The sequence below is a fragment of the Tachysurus vachellii genome, chromosome 20, assembly GCF_030014155.1.
Source record: "Tachysurus vachellii isolate PV-2020 chromosome 20, HZAU_Pvac_v1, whole genome shotgun sequence".
Taxonomy (NCBI): Eukaryota; Metazoa; Chordata; class Actinopteri; order Siluriformes; family Bagridae; genus Tachysurus; species Tachysurus vachellii.
Window position 1 is genome coordinate 15,513,478 of NC_083479.1, and position 18,739 is coordinate 15,532,216.

Here is an 18,739-nt window from a genome sequence, read left to right on the forward strand (position 1 = left end):
AAAACGACGACTAGAGGAGCGCTTTTGATGCGGTTCCCATTAAGGATGAGCCACTGCTTCAGAGCAGGTCTCCTCAACGAACTAATTAGTTCACTGAAAAGTCTCTTTGTGTATGCAAGTCTTAAGTGTGTGTGTGTGTGTGTGTGAGTGTGTTTGTCAGAATAGAAGGGCAAAGGGAACACACCCTGGACCCACAGGCTTTGCATTCTGACAAGATTGATAAATTAGTTGGAGAATACTACCCAAGGCTAGGGGGACTAGCTTTAGCAATAGCATTTCAGTCCACCATTCTTTGCCCTGAATGAATAAAATGGCAGGCTTTTGGATGGACTGAGCCACTGCGTAACACAGAAAAGAGAAGAGAGTGTTAACTTTCACACTTCAGACTCGTCCATATTTACAGGTACACATGGTACAGCTGATCATTCATGCCCTGAATACACAAATCTATGCACAGGCAAGCCACGCATACACACACACACACACACACACACACGGAGCAATTCCCAATGCCCACTGCATTATGACTCACTGCCATCAGTGCCAAAATGGATGGGGACTGAAAAGTGATATCATGGCTATGAGCTTTCTAATGGCTAATGCTAACTATGAAACATGGTCAGATAGTCAATAAATTTTTGCGAGTGTATTGATATCTGAGTCTCTGCATCTACACACTCTCTAGGTGCAAAAAAAAGCAACATAAATATAACAGTATTGAACATTTTACCAGTTATTTGAACAAATATAGCTATCGTTTGTGAACGCCTCATGCCCGGGCCACAATACAATATGTACAACTGGAAGCTTTTTGTTCTGAATCATCCTTCAGTTTGTAGAATCAATTCCCCACTTTTATCAGAAGAATAAAAAAAAGAAAAGAAAAAAGAAAAGTCAGTTAATTTTTTTTCCCGCTTAACCATTAGTAAGTATTTCATGGATATAAATAAGACCTGAATCAATTTGAAGTGGTTATGGTTCTTCTCGCACTGGCTTCGTGTTACCACTTCTGACTAGAGACACGGACATTTGTCTAGTCATCAGTGGTTCAGATGCTCGACAGCCAAAAAAATAAAAGAATAAACTATAGTTATGCTACAGAAGCCAAAGTATACCAATCCACTTCATATATTTGGAAGGAGTCACTACAGTGTGACCCCAGCCTTAGCTAAGATTATTTTTTTGTATACAAATTATTAGCAAAAAAATTTAAAAAACAACAACAACAACAAAAACGGTGATATATCCTGAATAGCTGCTGCAAATATATCCTCCCACGATTTTCTAAAACCGGTGGTGGACTTGTGATGATGATTATTATGGGCGTCCATAAATTATTCAAAGTCCACATGCTTCCTGCAACTCTCCCAGCGCCATATCTTACTACATACTGGCGTCAGATGCAGCCTTTAAAAACCTCAACCATCAGTGTAATTTGTTAAAAATAACCCCAGCAGACTTAAACACTGATCAGTCACACAGCCATGATCACCTGTAATCGGATACACCTTAGGGAGCTGAACTAAGAAGCTCTGTGTCCTTTAAGGCAAAATTTGCTTTTCTGCACCGGCTGGGTCATTTCTCATTTAGGCGAGTGGCAGCACTGCTGCTTGTTAAGTCCCGACTTTAAAGGCATCATTTCTGGAAATGAAAAGGAAAGGAAAGAAAAACGGCCTGGATGTGTTCGCATTTCGCACCCTCCTCCTGTCTCCTCGCTCTGTCTGTCTTCTGTCCTGCTGTTTTTATTGGACAGGAAAGCAAAGCGGGAAACATATGTGGCCATTTCACTGCCGTCTCAGACCTTTTCCTTCTCTCAGCACTCTCAATCTATCACTTACTTCTACCTCTCCTTTTCTCTTGAGGAGAGAAGGTAATGCTTAGCATGCTTTTTATTAAAATAACTCAAACAGCATAAACAGCATTTTGCTATTAATTTCTTCTATTTAGACATTAATAGCAGGCGATCCAAAAAAGCAACAATAAAACCGTCGAATCTGTCGATATGGAAATAAGTCTTCCATTGAAGCGTAAAGATCAAGCTGCGGTCAGCCAGTGAACTTTCAGTGATGCCGTGGTTATCTTTTAAAGCCCCGTGCGACATGTTGGAGCATGTCAAGGCTCTCTGGCTGCAGATTTCTCCTCATTCCTGTCTCCAGACAATCAATGGCAATCGAGCCTGAACAGGGATCTATTGAATTTCCCACTGCAGCCATTCTTCTCAACAATACGGCAAAAATCACACTTCTACTCAACCATTATATAAATGCCAATGCGGAGAATGCATGAGGTAGTTATACTGTACTCTGTTACACCTCACTGATGGTCTGAGTACTATAGCGGGTACAAAGAAATCGGCTTGTAGATAAATCACAGATAAAACACGTTCCTACTAGATGTAGTCGATACGGCGGTTGAGGTTTTCTTTATAGAATTGAATGCACAAAGGTACAATGTTTTATCAGCTCTACAATCTTACAATGATTGTCTTCTCTCAATCTTCTGGGAGCCTAAAACACGTTCAACTCACAGATTTACATTTATGGCCCTGTCGTAACCACACGTTTCCAATTAATTTAACTGCAGGTACTGAATAATTCATAGTATGCTCTGAATAATATTGAATAACTAAAGTTGAATGAGGGTCAAGGCCTTTTCATATCCTGCACAATATTGACTATGTTTGAGTGGAAAGCTGAACAGTTCATAACTACAACCTTACCAGTAATTTATTGACCCTTAGCAGTTTTTGTTCTTATATACTTTTAAGCTCGTCTTTTATTACCGTCTTTTGAATTAATAAGAGCGCTGGATTTGTGTGAACTCGTGAACTTGCATTGTTCCTTCCTATTAAATCTCTCTGGAACATAAATATTTCAGCTGCTATGATGTTAATCCTCTACATCCTTTTCTCCTCTTTGCTGCTACTCTGGCAGGATGACTTCAAATGGGTCATAAGCAAATAATCGACTTTTCTATAACTTTAAATGATGCTTAAATGCGTACCTTGATATACATACGTACCTGCAAATCAATTTAAAAACAAACAAAAATCAGATTGACTCATGACTGGACATAGAAAAATGGTTAAATCAAAATACTAATAACTAATACTAATAAATACTAATAACCTAGTGATAACCTAGTGGTTAAGGTATTAAGGTGTTAAATTTATCAATTGGAAGGTTGTGAGACTGAATCCCAGGTTCACCAAGCTACCCTGCTGGGCCCCTGAGCAAAGCCCTTAACCCTCAAGTAAGTTCGTCTGGATAAGCGTGTCTGCTAAATGTAAAGTAAATCCACTGCACTGCTTTTGTCCAGATATTTTCACCTTCTAACATGAACACGAGTACCTCCGCAAGGCCCGAGTCGTCCATCAGTCAGTGACGTCTGACTCAGAGAAATGCATGGCTTCCAAAACTCTGACCTGCCTCTTTCACCTCTCCAAAGCCCTCTTACAGTGATACAGTGAGTGTTATCATATGTGAGACGCAGCTGAGACGTGGGCCCCTACAGCCCCAACATCACACACGAAGTAAAGTGAAGGAAAAGAGTATTCAATTTCTTGTAGCTAAAAAACAGTTTTTTGGCTCAGACTCACAAAGGTAAATACTAAAAGAAGTCTCTGGGTGAATTCTGGGAAGTTTTAAGAATCATTTGTGGTCATGTGTAGCTGATTTGATGTAAAAAAAAAAAACAAAAAACAAAAAAAAACCCTATATAGTCACTATAGGACTTTGTAGATTGTAAAGTCAAAGTCATTTACGGCTAATTAATTTTTTTTAAAAAGTAAAAAAGTTAGAGAAAAAAAAAAGAAAAAGTGAAAGTAGGTAAAAACAATACAGGTGGAGAAGAAAATAGAAAGTACTTTAGAAACATTAAGGAAAAATGGCACCAATGGCCAGAATTGCATTTACAACTATACAGCATGTTCTTCTTCTTCCTCTTCTTCTTCTTCTTCTTCTTCTTCTTCTTCTTCTTCTTCTTCTTCTTTTTTAATACGTAAATACGCACAGACTTTAACCCAAGGTTTATATTAACTTGTATATGCTCTGGCCCTAGCTACACACCAATATCAGGAAATATGTGCATGTTGTAAAGGTTCAGTACACAAAGTTTCTCAGAAACATTTTCTGAACCTGAAATGTTCTGAACCTGTGAAGGACTTTTGGTTGAAATGTTCTTATCTAAAAATTTCTTCTGACCCAAAATATAAAGTAGATTCATAATAAAATATTTATTTGAACACAATGACAGGCAGTAAACAAATCAAGCAGGTTTGGTCTGTAAATTTAAATTTTTGTAACTGAAAATCATGTAAAAGTGCAATTTATTTTTTGTATATTTTTATATACAGTATAATCATATTTCTAATATATATATATATATATATATATATATATATATATATATATATATATATATATATATATATATATAGTAAATAAGTATTTTATTTCTTACAAATAAAAAAACAATTTTTAAAATTTAATTGTTTCCCCTAACTAGTATTACTATCTATGAAGTTTAAGAAAAGCCCTTTGGTTAAAATTCTTTGTGGCTGGTTGAGGATTTGTAGTGTTAATGTAAATTCTAATTATTATTAAAAATAAGAAGAAAAAATACTTATAGAGTTATAAAAACAGTTGTACTGCACCTTCACAGTATAAGTGTTTGCAATATGTTTACTATAATGTGGATAAATTATTGTGCATAAAATCATTCTTTCCAGCCGAAAAGTCAGCAGTAAATCTGATTAACAGGTTTTTCCTCAAATATTTATATACAGTAACTGTGCATCAAAAACTGAAGGGTTTATGGAGCAATTACATTATAAAGCCATAAAATATTTCTTAGATTGCGTCAATATTCTTTGGAGCTACTAACATATTTAAACTCATGCTTGCTCTGTGTATTTTGTGTACCAAACCATATACAAATAAATAGTATGGTGTGATCCTATACTGCCTTGGGGTCTAACATGTACAGTACTGGGATCAGTGAACACTATTTAGCACAGTATTATGTTCTTTAGGACACATCATTAGATTCGATGTACACTATATCACCAAAGGCTTGACCATCACACACATATGTGGGTCTTTCTCAAACTGGTGCCACAGCATTGGAAGTACACAATTAGGATGTCTTTGTATGGTATAGCTTTACAGTATATATATATATATATCTTTATATATATATATATATATCTTTATATCTTTTGACATTCTTTTCTTCTCAACTTGTTAAAAAGATGGTGTCAGAGCACAGGGTCAGCCATGATACAGCACCATTTGAGCAGAGAGAGATAAAGGACCCAACAGTGGTGAACTGGACCTTCTAATCAACAATCCAGTTCCTTAACAGTTTGACCCACCACTGCCAGATTTGTATTCACAGGAACTAAGAAGCCCAAACATGTTCCAGAATGATAAATTGAGTCCCCTTTGCACAAAGCAAGCTCTATGAACAGAAGGTTTGCCAAGGTTGTACTGGAGCAACTTGAGTGCCCTAACCTCAACCACACTTTGGGTTGAATTGAAACACCAACTTCACACCAGGCCTTTTTCCAAGACATCACAGTGCACAAGCTTGTGTGTGAATGGACAAAAATCCCCACAGTCATGATCCAAAATCTTCTGATGCCTGGAGGATGAAACTGAATATTAAAGCCCACGGTGTTGGAAGGGAATAGTCAATGGAATAGTCAATACTTTAGGCATTCCGATACTTTTGCCCGTATAGTATACCAAACAAAGAAACAAAAAAATTTTAATAGATGTTTTTCTTTAATAATTGTACCAATATACTGTATTATCACAATAATCAATCTCTTGTAAGATATCTACTTTGCTCTTATAAAAGCAATTACGGTATTGATTAAATGCTTTTCTACATTTTTGGCAGAACTATGAGTCGGAATTTCATCAATAACAGATAAATGATGAAGGCTGAGTGACTAGAGGGGGGCACGGTGGCTTAGTGGTTAGCACGTTCGCCTCACACCTCCAGGGTTGGGTGTTCGATTCCCGCCTCCGCCTTGTGTGTGTGGAGTTTGCATGTTCTCCCCGTGCCCCGTTTCCTCCGGGTACTCCGGTTTCCTCCCCCGGTCCAAAGACATGCATGGTAGGTTGATTGGCATCTCTGGAAAATTGTCCGTAGTGTGTGATTGCGTGAGTGAATGAGAGTGTGTGTGTGCCCTGCGATGGGTTGGCACTCCGTCCAGGGTGTATCTTGCCTTGATGCCCGATGACGCCTGAGATAGGCACAGGCTCCCCGTGACCCGAGGTAGTTTGGATAAGTGGTAGAAAATGAATGAATGAGTGACTAGCATGCTAACACTGAAAAGAAAATCCATGAGGAGTAGAAAACCTGTACAGGAAAGCCTTCAGCCTCAAAGAAAAAATACATTTTCAGATGTTTCAGGCTGTGTTTCAAATTGGAAAATCAGCAGTTATTGAGAACGTATTCATCAGTGCCTTCCACAGAGAAAATCTGAGAGATTATCAACAATGCAGGTGCAAGATTTGATAACCCTTCATACTCTACTGTAATCCTTTCAATTTCAGTCTTGTTTACTGTCAATTCTGAAAAAAACCACCTGTGGGATCCACTGAGTAAAATGTAGAACATGTTCACACCTGCAGTCCAACTAACATTACATTCTAAGATGCAGATGAGGTAGGCTAACGTCACCACTGCTCCCATCATGCTTTGTTACTTTTCTCTTCATTTTTTGCACTTTTCACTACTTTTACCACTTTCATTCTTCACCATAGCTGGCATCATTTACCACAAAGACACTACATGCATATTTTTCCATATTTTGTCCATCTTTCCGCTTTCCTGTACAGCAAATTGCATGTTATTTCCTTATTATTCTACTTTAATTCTCGTTTTATTCTATTATTTCTATTTCATATTACTTTACTTTTATATATCACTCACTTACTCACTCATCTTCTACCGCTTATCCGAACTACATCGGGTCACGGGGAGCCTGTGCCTATCTCAGGCGTCACTGGGCATCAAGGCAGGATACAGAGTGCCAACCCATCGCAGGGCACACACACACACACTCATTCACTCACGCAATCACACACTACGGACAATTTTCCAGAGATGCCAATCAACCTACCATACATGTCTTTGGACCGGGGGAGGAAACCGGAGTACCCGGAGGAAACCCCCGAGGCACGGGGAGAACATGCAAACTCCACACACACAAGGCGGAGGCGGGAATCGAACCCCCAACCCTGGAGGTGTGAGGCGAACGTGCTAATCACTAAGCCACCGTGCCCCCCTACATTTACATATGATTTTAAATATTTTTATCATTGTGATCTCAATTTTTATACACAGACAATTCTTAATAGAAGCCTTTATTATCGCCACATATACATTACAGCACCGTGGAATTCTTTTCTTCACATACCCCAACTGAGGAGGAGGTTGGGGCCCAGCAGTGGCAGCTTGGCTGTGCTGGGGTTTGAACCACGATCCTCCGATCAACCCTTAACCAGTTGAGCCACCACTGTCTTAACATATCATACTGTGAATGACTATGAAATAATATTTGAATATGAATAATGTTAAATCCCAGTAATCCCAGTGAGATGGCACCAGTGGGAAACACTGATTGGGCTTTCACTGTAGTCTTTAAAAAAGAAAGTCAGCTAAAGTATCGCTGTAAGACTGTCAGGTTCTGAATGTTCTGCTTCCTTTGACTAAAGTTTGAATAGGCCAAGATTACAGTCTCTAAGACATTGTTCAAGATACATGAAGTAAGGCATCTTATGATATAAATTGAAAATATGACCATGTGAGCAATAACAACAAACTGTAGATTAGCAGTCAGATAATCAATATTTGTAATGGTGAATTTGGTAAATCTCTCTCTCTCTCTCTCTCTCTCTCTCTCTTTATATATTTACTTTAGATCATTTCTATTTATCTCGCCAGCTACTTTTTTTTAATGGTGATGAGTTTGATCTGGTTGGTTTCTTTTTAAAGATACATACAATATATTAGGTCAGATAAAAATGGAGTCTGTTAATGTAGATGAAATACAGTACAAATACAGTAGATAGATAAATTGTGAAGAACTATACGAAAAGAAACGAGTTCTTACTTTGATTATCAGCATCATCATTTCCTGTCTTTTAAAATGTAAACTGTTGTCATCTAACCAGAATGCGTAAGTGCTCCTCTATGTTTTGATGATTCACCTTCACGTCATCATCAAATTGATTAAAATGTGATCTACTTTCATTGTGTGTGAAAATCCCTCTCAGCTAGTAGCCTTCTGGGCATCTTAAGGCCAACTGAATGCATTTAACTCTAGATGTGTTAAACAGCCTCTTATTTATTTTATTCAAAAAATTTTTCTGAAAGCCTAGACAAGACTCAAAAGTAAATAAAACATCCCTGTGTTGTTTGGGTGACCACCTCAAAAATCAGAATAAAATGCTCTTACATGCTGCCACTGGTCTCTGATCAGCGGACGATAACGCAGGAAGTACTTCAGAGGGAAGGACTCGATATCTGGCCATGTGGATGGGCTGTTCCAGGTCACCTCAAGCCTGCGTGCGTTGTTAGGAATGGGTCTGGCCACCACCTTCTCTGGAGGATCTGGTTTCACTGTAAATCAACAAGAACATTATCAGAGCTCATGTCTACAGAAGTTCTGGGGTTTTGTGCAAACAAACAGCATCGAAAAAACATTATAAAAGGGGAAATATGCACAAGACAAGACGTCTAAGTGTCCCTCTTCCTGCTGAGCAGAAAATCTGTTTGACATAATACACACATCTTTGATGGCATCCGCATTGCAACAGAGAGAAAAGTCTTTAGGCCAAAAACATTTCTGAATGCATGCAGTTCTTTTTGGGTTGCCCCATTGAGCTTAAGTTTATGAGAAATGGGCAAAGTGCAACAGCGTGGTCATTCTCTTCCTCCCTCCCCGTCGTGGCTGAGGTTCACAGTGTTTGCTCTGCGGTTTAGCTTCACACACAGACACACAACGAGGACAAAGAGATGCCCTGAACTATGGGGCTAAGCTCCATCCAAACCTCCTCCTTCTCCTGTGTCTTAACTATTCACCGTACACATAGTTGGCTTAGATTTATATTCAGAGTCCTGACCTGGCATGGCTGAAACACTCTTTTACAACTCAGAAACACTGTGCGGATATTGTTTAAACCGATTCTGGGACAAACACACGGCTAGCCTTCTTTCAGCCTCTTTCAGGCTTTTATGGAAGGAGGGCAGGCGCTGCTGCCCCATACAAAAAGAAAACGAACAAATGCATGAGTGACTTAACACGAGGGACATGGTTGTATAATGTAACATTAAGGCAACAAATCAAAGTGTTCTTTCTTTTTTATTTTCACTGATAAATATATACACTGTTTTGTATAATCCTGGAACATTTTCTTTAGCTGAACTTATGTTAGTAGCTACTGTGTCTTGCTGACTCCTCGTTCTGCATTTTCTATTTAATAAAGAAATATTTACATTTACAGCATTTAGCAGACACTCTTATCTAGAGTGACTTACATTTTTTTTTTATTTATTTCAGTTTTTTTTTAAACACCTGAGCAATTGAGTGTTAAGGGCCTTGCTCAGGGGCCCTGCAGTGGCAACTTGGTGGACCTGGGATTCGAACCAATGACCTTCCGAACAGTAGTCGAACACCTTAACCACTGAGCTCCCACATCCCTATCAAATCACATCAAATATGTCATTTAAACAGTACAAAAAGTAAAAGGATGAGTAATGTAAGTGTTCAGAGCAGTAACAGTGAGTGTGGCTGTCAAAAGTGAGCTGTTAGGTGCACCTTGACTCATGTGGAAACTGTAGTACGTATTGAAAATGTCTCAGTGCTCAGTGCTCGCTAAACCGAAGTGCTCGCCATCATTTGTGTTGTTTCTCTGTGTATGAATACCTTAGTGTGAGTACAGTTCATGGCAATGGTGCACTCATTTTGGAGGCTGATACTGTTGTGCACGTTCCAATCAGCCATCCTCACAATTTCCATAGGAAAAAAAAGATATAATTTAAACAGAATATCCCATGTAATATATCCCAGAATATCAGGGTACTTATTTTGTAGCGTGCTGTAGCAGATAACACAATTTTCATTGATTTCTGGCATTAATTATGAAACAGACAGATCCTGTCATTTAACATTTTTTAAACATTTAAGTCATTTGGCAGATGCCCTTATCCAGAGCGACTTACATTATATCTCATTTTATACAACTGAGCAATTGAGGGTTAAGGGCCTTGCTCAGGGGTCCTCAAACTCACAACCTTCCGATTGGTAGTACAACATCTTAACCACAATGCATGTGGTATGTTGTAGCCTAGTGGTTAAGGTGTTATTCTACCAATCAGAAGGTTGTGAGTTTGATCCCAGGTCCACCAAGCTGCCACTGTTGGGCCCCTGAGCAAGGCCCTTAACCCTCAATTGCTCAGTTGTATAAAAATGAAATGATGTAAGTCGCTCCTGATAAGAGTGTCTGCTAAATGCTGTAAATGTAAACCACTAGGCTCATCCCACACCATAGGTCATTAGTATGACATAGGGTTAAGTCACATAGCTTCACATGATATTAACACCAGTACAGGCATCAACATGTCCCTAATGTAAACAGTGTAGCAGGAATATTTTTATTTCCCAAAACCATTAGACCTGTATGTAAACATACTGCAATTTTTTTCTCTCAGTCACAGATCATCCTGCTGCACTAATACCATGTGCAGGTTCATGAACGTGTTATTAACTGTTAACGAAACATACACTAATCATAACGATGTTTTTGAATCAAATCAAATTTGCTGTGCCCTCGGTTTAATACGGGGTCCTTTCTTGCCTCAATAAATCATCGTTTTCACTAGGAGGCAAATATTTCTGCAGTTAATCCAGTAATCCAGATGGCATTAGCATTTTTATTACTATCAAGTATGCATGCAGTCATGCATGTAAACACTTCATTTAGTTCCTGGGAGCCTATGCTGTTTTTTTCCCCCTCATCCTTATTGGATTTCTTTCTCTCCTTCTAGAGACCAGATATTCCCTTCATTCCCAGGGTAGACTCACAGCATGGCGTCTCTCGGCTCGATGAGGAGAACATGTCGGTGGTCCTGAGATATCTCAGTGTCTGACAATATGAGCCAGATGTTTTGGACACTTCCATTCTTTTGCCCCCACTAAATGATTACAGGGCTATTCTCAGGCCGAGCATGAAACGCAGGCTTAGATGCCAAACATGATTTGAGTAATCGACATGAATGGCTGTAGACAGCAACGGTCTTCCACCAGCTGCCTGGCAAAAGGAGGGTTATGTTTAAACGTGTACAGTTTATGTTGATGTTTATAGGCTAAGTGTATTCGTTTGGTCAAACCCACACAGCACTTCGACCATCAAAACACTTTTACGGTCCATAAAATGTCTAATTTTAGGTATTTTTAGTACTTCATAAACCCATTGCAGCTACTTTCATTGCGTCTTGCTTTGCATGTGTGTAATTTGAAAGCAGGGTTAAGAGAAGGTTTGGAGAAGGAGCGCTATAGGAACCACGAAAACAGTGACGGTACAGAGATAAATTAAGTGAAATTAAAATTTATATTTAATATATTTTTAAAATGTATATATTTATATACATATATATACATGTGGTGGAAAGGTGGTATAGAAATGTTAATAGTCTTAAAAAATCACACTGCATGTGAAAAGATAAGTTAAGAACAAATGAATCGTGTCAGAAAGTGAGTGTAAGTGAGAATAAAGGCAGTACCCATGTTTGACTCCTCGAAGCTGATTGCCGTGGATGCTCTCCCGAGCTCGTTGATTGCTGTGACGTTGACTTGGTAAGGATAACTAGAGAAGAGCTCAGGAAACTTCACATGGCATCTGTTCTTATGGATGTCGTCCCTCTTCACTTCTAGAGACTTCTGGTTGTGTCTGGGGGAGAAAACGAATTAAGAAAAAGAAATAATGAGCTATAACTGAGCTGAGCATTTTTAGTAGTACTGGATGAAACTTCCATTAAAAGTTTCTAATGTACATTTGAGAACCTCAGAGCCAATCCTGTAGTCATCACAATGTTTATATGTTTATTCTTGTCAGGGTTTTATATCTGTGATTAAACCACACTGTTGTTAAATGCTCGATTTTCACTGGTGAGAAGTTTTGGTTAATCTCATATATAATAAAGCTCATATTAACTGTCACAACCAGGAAGGAGGGAGACAAACCCGTACGCAGGATAGCTTCAAATACTGTATATAGGTTTTATTAACTAATAAATACAAAACAGGGGAAAAGACGATAACTAAACAATACAAATGACGAGGAAACAATAAGGTAACACAGACGACACTTAGACATTACACTGACACTACATAGACACTTATTCAATGATTAACGATAAGGAACAGGTGTGTGGAGACAGGGAGGAGCGAACAAAGGAACCAGACACGTGACACGGAACAACAACAACTGCACATGGCCAAAGGTCTGGGCTGATTCCTGACATTAAGGCAGTTCTATACAACATACACAAACACTTGTATGGCAGATTCTGCACATGAATCGATTTAAAATACAGTGTTGTTGTTGTCCTTCGGCTGCTCTCTGTTTATGGTAGCCACAGCGGATCATCTGATCTGTATATTTGATTTGAGTACAGGTTTTATGTCAGATACCCGTCCTGACACTACCCTTAGATTTTATCCTGGCTTGGGACCAGTACTGAAAGTTAACCACTCAGTAAACCGATTTAAAATATATTGTTCTCTCAGAGTGGGGCACGGTGGCTTAGTGGTTAGCACGTTCGCCTCACACCTCCAGGGTTGGGGGTTCGAATACCCGCCTCCACCTTGTGTGTGTGTAGTTTGCATGTTCTCCCCGTGCCTCGGGGGTTTCCTCCGGGTACTCCGGTTTCCTCCCCCGGTCCAAAGACATGCATGGTAGGTTGATTGGCATCTCTGGAAAATTGTCCGTAGTGTGTGAGTGTGTGAGTGAATGAGAGTGTGTGTGTGCCCTGCGATGGGTTGGCACTCCGTCCAGGGTGTATCCTGCCTTGATGCCCAATGACGCCTGAGATAGGCACAGGCTCCCCGTGACCCGAGGTAGTTCGGATAAGCGGTAGAAAATGAATGAATGAATGAATGTTCTCTCAGATAGACAGAAGCACATATACATTACAGCACAGTTGGAGGTTGGGGTCAGAGTGCAGGGTCAGCCATGATAGGGGGTCCTTGGAGAAATGAGGGTTAAGGGCCTTGCTCAAGGGCCCAACAGGGGCAGCTTCGCAGTGCAGGGGGTGAACCCTGATCCTTCGATCACCATCCCAGAGGCTTAACCGCTTGCGCCACCACTGCCCCATCTGATACATGTATTTGATTTGGCACAGGTTTGGCACCCTGGATGCCCTTCTCAACTCAACCCTCCCGTTTTATCTGGGCTTGGGACAAGTACTGAGAGTTAACTCTTCAGTGGCTGGGTTAGTTCCTGCCCGGAAATCAAACTCATTCCGTTGCAACGAGACCACAGGATCCTGCCACTGGCCCACCGGGAGGCTTGATTTGTTTCTGAGTGTCAGTGTTGCAGCTTTTCCAGTGTTCCAGCTGCCTCAGTGTTACCTTCAGTGATCAAACTGAGGCTAATGAAAGAAAGAAACATTTTTAAACAAAAACTATAACATAAGTGATAACAAGAACTTGTTTGAAACTATGGACGAATACAAAGTATATGAAGTATCATAGAAAAACGTGAAGTGTTATAGGAACATAATCATCTATGAAAAATGATTCACTTAACACAGTGCTCTGTGTGCTGATGAATTTCCTATAACTGGGGTAGGTTTGTCATCAATTAACAATTATTATCGGATCACCCGAAGCGTTTTCTTCCCTCACTGGGGTACACCGTTAAATGTGATTTTTTAAATTTTTTTTTTTTAACCAATGGGATATTTTGCCACAAACCATAAGACAGGAATAGATTTGCTGAGTGGGAGACTGCCAGGAGTCTGCCCCAGGGTGCCATCTGCCAGAAAGCCTGGGTGCTGTTACAGTATCATTACTGTTCTTCTGATATCGCTTCCTTTCCCTAGAGGCAAAGGGACTGGCAAAAAAGCTCAATCCACAAAAGTGAATACTATCTGGCTTTCATTCTGTTAATTCAAAAGTCGTTGCGTTTATACGTTACAAAAAAAAATGACTAATCCAGACATCATAACATAGTAATGTTATTAATTACTTTCTTATTTGTTAATAGGATAGGTTAATAAAGGCCATTGTTTGATAATTAAGAACCATTTTTAATCAATGATTTTAAAGTCACACTAGCAAGTTTAGTAGCACAGAAACGATTATTCAAATGTGACATATTGGCTGTAGAAAATTAATGAGGAGCCGCCTGCTGTGAAATTGCCTAGTGACATTTGTGATCAGTACAAAACGATCCCGGAAAGGCAGCTCTTTGGCATGATGCGAGGCTGTGACATGTAGGCCTCTTCTGTAGAGGTCTCTCTAGGGTTTAGATTGAATCACAAAGATTTTAGAAATGAAGGACAAGTTATTTTTCTAACACTTTTTTCAAGCATGTTAAAAATGAAGTACGAGGTATAAATAGAAAGAGAGAGAGAGAGAGAGAGAGAGAGAGAGAGAGAGAGAGAGAGAGAGAGAGAAAGAGATGTAGAAAGTGAGAAAGAGCAGAAGTGTCTCTGAGGCTTTGGGTTACTCATCAGGATGTGGGATCAAATCTCAGTATCACCAAGCTGCCACTGTTGGATCTTTGAGCATAGCCTTTAACCCTCTTGTGCTCCACTGTATGACTTGTACATCATATCAGCCAAAATGAATAAATGTAAATGAACTTCTTATTGAGGGAGAGTGAAAAGAGGAACGTGACAGAATGAGACAGAGAGAAAGCACGAGTCCATGTTTGGTAGGATCCCTCAAGAGCTATGGGCTGAGAATCTGAGTTCTGTCTCTCCGACAGGCCTAATCAGCTCTCACCAGGGAGAAGCTGACTGCATAGATCACTGATTCAGGCAGGCCGCTTTCTTCCACGAGGCCAGACATGACAGAGAGAGAAAGAGACAGACAGACAGCAACATAGGGAATGGAAAAAGGGAGGGTCGCACGACAGATGAAGATTGATACAGTAAGCAGAAATAGAAACAGATATAGTGAGGGAGCAGGACGTATAAGAAAAAAGTGACAAAATATCTTACTGGACGTCGACTTCAAATTCAGTAGGGATGTATGTGGGATGCAAGAGGTGCCAACTGCAGTAGAAGCCCTTGGGGTACGTGTTTGATCGACACGTCACCTGCGGTTCCCTCGGAGGAACTAGAGAGAGAGAGAGAAAGAGACAGAGAGAGAGAGGGGTGGGGGAGAGAGAAAAAAGCGTCAAGAGAAAAACAGAAGAAAATAAGCACTTTGTCAAGCCTACTGCAACTCCACAGATAACCATCAGTCGTCCAAAACATCAGTCCCAGAGGTCGCTTAGCCTGCAGTAACTACTTGCATGTAAACCTATTTGTCTTTTCTTTAGAGAAGGATAAAAAAGGACAGAGGAGAAAAAGGATAAGAGAGGAGGAGTGGAGGTTGGGTGTGAAAGGGGGAATGCAATAACCGCCCCAGTCCTCCTTCCAGATTAGGGCCCTTTCTTGCACCACCACTGAACCGTGCCCTTCACCACCAAAATTGAAACGGATGACTCGGACCAGTTGCCTGGGTGATGCATAATATTAGCCGCCTCTTCCTTTCCACCCTAGACATGGGCTTAAGTGAGCACTTCCTTTATCCATAAGAAACAAAGCCACTTTTAGGGCTCTGTTTTTTTCAGCTCTGATTACATTAACCACTGTCCTGAAAACACAAAGAACAGGAAATAAAGACTGACTGTGCAGCATGTCGAAAAAATGTTATTGCTATTTCAATAACCGTGTAGTATCTTACGTTAGTTAGACGCATGTAAGAGAGTTATTTATGACCCTTTATCACTTAGCACTTACAGCACTTTATTTGGTGTCATTTGTCAATGTCAGATAAGACATTAATAATGATGATGACGACTTGTAACGATGAGAGCTCTGTATCCATTATACTAAAGGACTTGTGTTTACTTGTGTTTATAGTGTAATGTTACAAAGTGGATGGCTGACTAATAAGCTGAGCGTGCTTTAACACCTGGGTTGTTTCCTGAGTCAGTGCAGAATTCATATGATTATATCTCCAAAAAAAAAAAAAAGCTTCCTCAGTGGCAGAATCTTAGAAGTGAAAATATACAAACAGCTAAGATTACAAACAGCAAAGATTATTCTAAACCAAATATAAGATTATTAAACCTGATTTTATATATATATATATTGGTCCAATTTAGTAAAAAATTATATATATATATATATATTTATATATATATATATATATATATATATATATATATATATATATATATATAAATAATTATAATATATATATATAAATATATATATATATATATAAATAAATATAATATATAAATATATATATATATATAATTTTTTACTAAATTGGACCAATTGCTGTGTTTTTAGCTGCCTAACATACTGATAAATATTTCATCTCCAATGTGTCAAAAAAATTAATCTATCCAATTTTTTCTTAAAAAAAAAAGCAATTCTGTTAAATTCTGTCATTTGTGTTTGCCTTACAAGTGACCCTGGCACTCAATTTATTAGTCCCTTTGGAGGATCAATCACCAAAGGGTCTATGGGCTTTGGATAAGTAAAGAAAGCCTATCACTACAAGATGACATCAGGCCAGTCTAGACAACTTTTGAGATTGCATAATGGGTTAAGATACATTCTGCTGTCACATGGTCAAAGAGTACAGTAGTAGTAAAAGTCAGCCTCGAGGCACAGTATAAGTCTCTCAAGGTCTAATCATCAGAACATCCTCCACTGGGTTTGGGATGAGAAAGACACTGTATAATGGGGAAAAGATAGTGTATAAGGAAGGTAACAGGGTGAGTCTAGGAAGAAAGGGGTGGATGTCAGAGAGTATGGTGACCCCAACATTCCTGCCGTGAGCTTGTCGCCCTGTGGCTTTGGAAGCTCTCCTCAGGAGGCGCATTCCGCTCCAGCCTCCATGCCACAGGGGGCCTTTCCTCAACCCGGGGCCAGGCAGGCACTCTGACAGCTCACACACACCGGAACCCCACCAACACACACACACTTCACCTCAAATGAAAGCAGACGGACATCTACACAGAGGAGCATCTCAAAGACACATTCTGCAAAGAGGCGAAAGCCGCAAAACAAAACAAGATTGCTTTTTCAGGAGCGTTTGCAGCCTAGCAACGCTTCTATTGTTCCCATTATGTTTCGTTTTTCCCCCTCTTTTTGGAGGGGCACAGTGTTTTTGAAGTGACAACAAAGAAATACATCTGCATTCTTCCCTTATGGGTTTTGTCATGATTTCATCTGAGGTTCTTTTTGCCACAGCAACAGCTTTAGCCTGATTAACAAAATAATCGCTTAAGCTCACAAACTTCAAAAAAAAAATAATTCAAAGGTTCACATACATATATCAGAAGCACTCAAATCTTTAATCTTATTTGCTTTAAAAGTAAGACAATTGCCGATGACTGGCATGTCTTAATCAACAACTGATTATACCACCAAAGGCGTTTGGTGTTCTAATGCTAAATGACTTACAGAGCTCAAAAAGGAACATTCCATAGTCACCATAGAGAAATACAAAAAAAAAAAATTCATTCTGCTGCTATTATTAGGAAAAAATGTGAATGGATTGTGGATCTGAAAGAAAAGGTTAACTGTGTGTGTCTACGTGGACTTTTGTCCAGCATTTCTCAGGCCTCTCCTTTGTAATCTTTTCAGTGTAGGAATGTGCATGAAGAAAGCAGGGCAGGGCTTCTCGAGAGCTTTCCCATCCCCAGTGACCATAGGAAAACCATATCAGCTCGATCTACTGCTTTTATAAGTCATCAAAACGGTGTCACGTCTTCTGCAGGAGAGTTAAATGATTCCTTCAGAAACAGCCCAGTAGTTGGAATCCTTAAGGGAAGGTACAAAAGAAGTTAAGTACTATTTGTAATAAAAGCTGATAATTGCACAAGTCAAAAGAGTGCACCGATTTAGCTGTCAGAAATAGAAATCACGCTGACGAGAAAGTTCTGTTCAGCGTCCAGAGCCTTTGGTGACTGTTGACTCAATTTACTTTTAGCATATGAAACCGTTTGTCTTTGGCCTTGGCTGGATACTCCCATAACCCCACTTTACCTTCAAACATTAGCCATCTCCAAGTGCTGACAACATAATTTAAGATTTATTCCTAGTCCAAGCCTTCTGGAACATCAGGTAAACTCCTCTACACGTTATTTGAGTTAGATTCCACTTGGACACCCAAATTCATCTGTCAAAACTTCTTCATCCAGATTTAAGTGCATGGCCTCCTGCTAGTCGCTTCCCTAATCAGAGGTTGTTAAAGAGTCTGCGCAATGAAAGACACGGTTTCAGGGGTCAGCTGACAAATATTAAGAAGACAGGCCACATAAAAAGGCATGAGACTGGATCCTAGGTAACTCCCCCTATCATTACAAAATAGTGACTCCCTTCCTGACTGCTTGCTTTTAACAGGTATGGAATGCCAGCTATGCATCCAGCAATTGAAAGCAGATATTAGTGGTAGGGGCTGGATGGACATGGAGGGAATATGAGG

At 39.5% G+C, this 18,739-nt stretch overlaps 1 protein-coding gene across 1 annotated transcript in view; it reads right to left on the minus strand.

Moving 5' to 3' along the window:
- Positions 1-18,739, minus strand: part of cntfr (ciliary neurotrophic factor receptor) — a 168,650-nt gene that overhangs the window by 24,526 nt on the left and 125,385 nt on the right. The window contains exons 4-6 of the mRNA XM_060895780.1: positions 15,247-15,364; positions 11,800-11,966; positions 8,474-8,637 (exon numbers count right to left, since the gene is read on the minus strand). Coding sequence (XP_060751763.1) covers positions 8,474-8,637; positions 11,800-11,966; positions 15,247-15,364 — 449 coding nt within the window. The remainder of the gene's footprint in view (positions 1-8,473; positions 8,638-11,799; positions 11,967-15,246; positions 15,365-18,739) is intronic.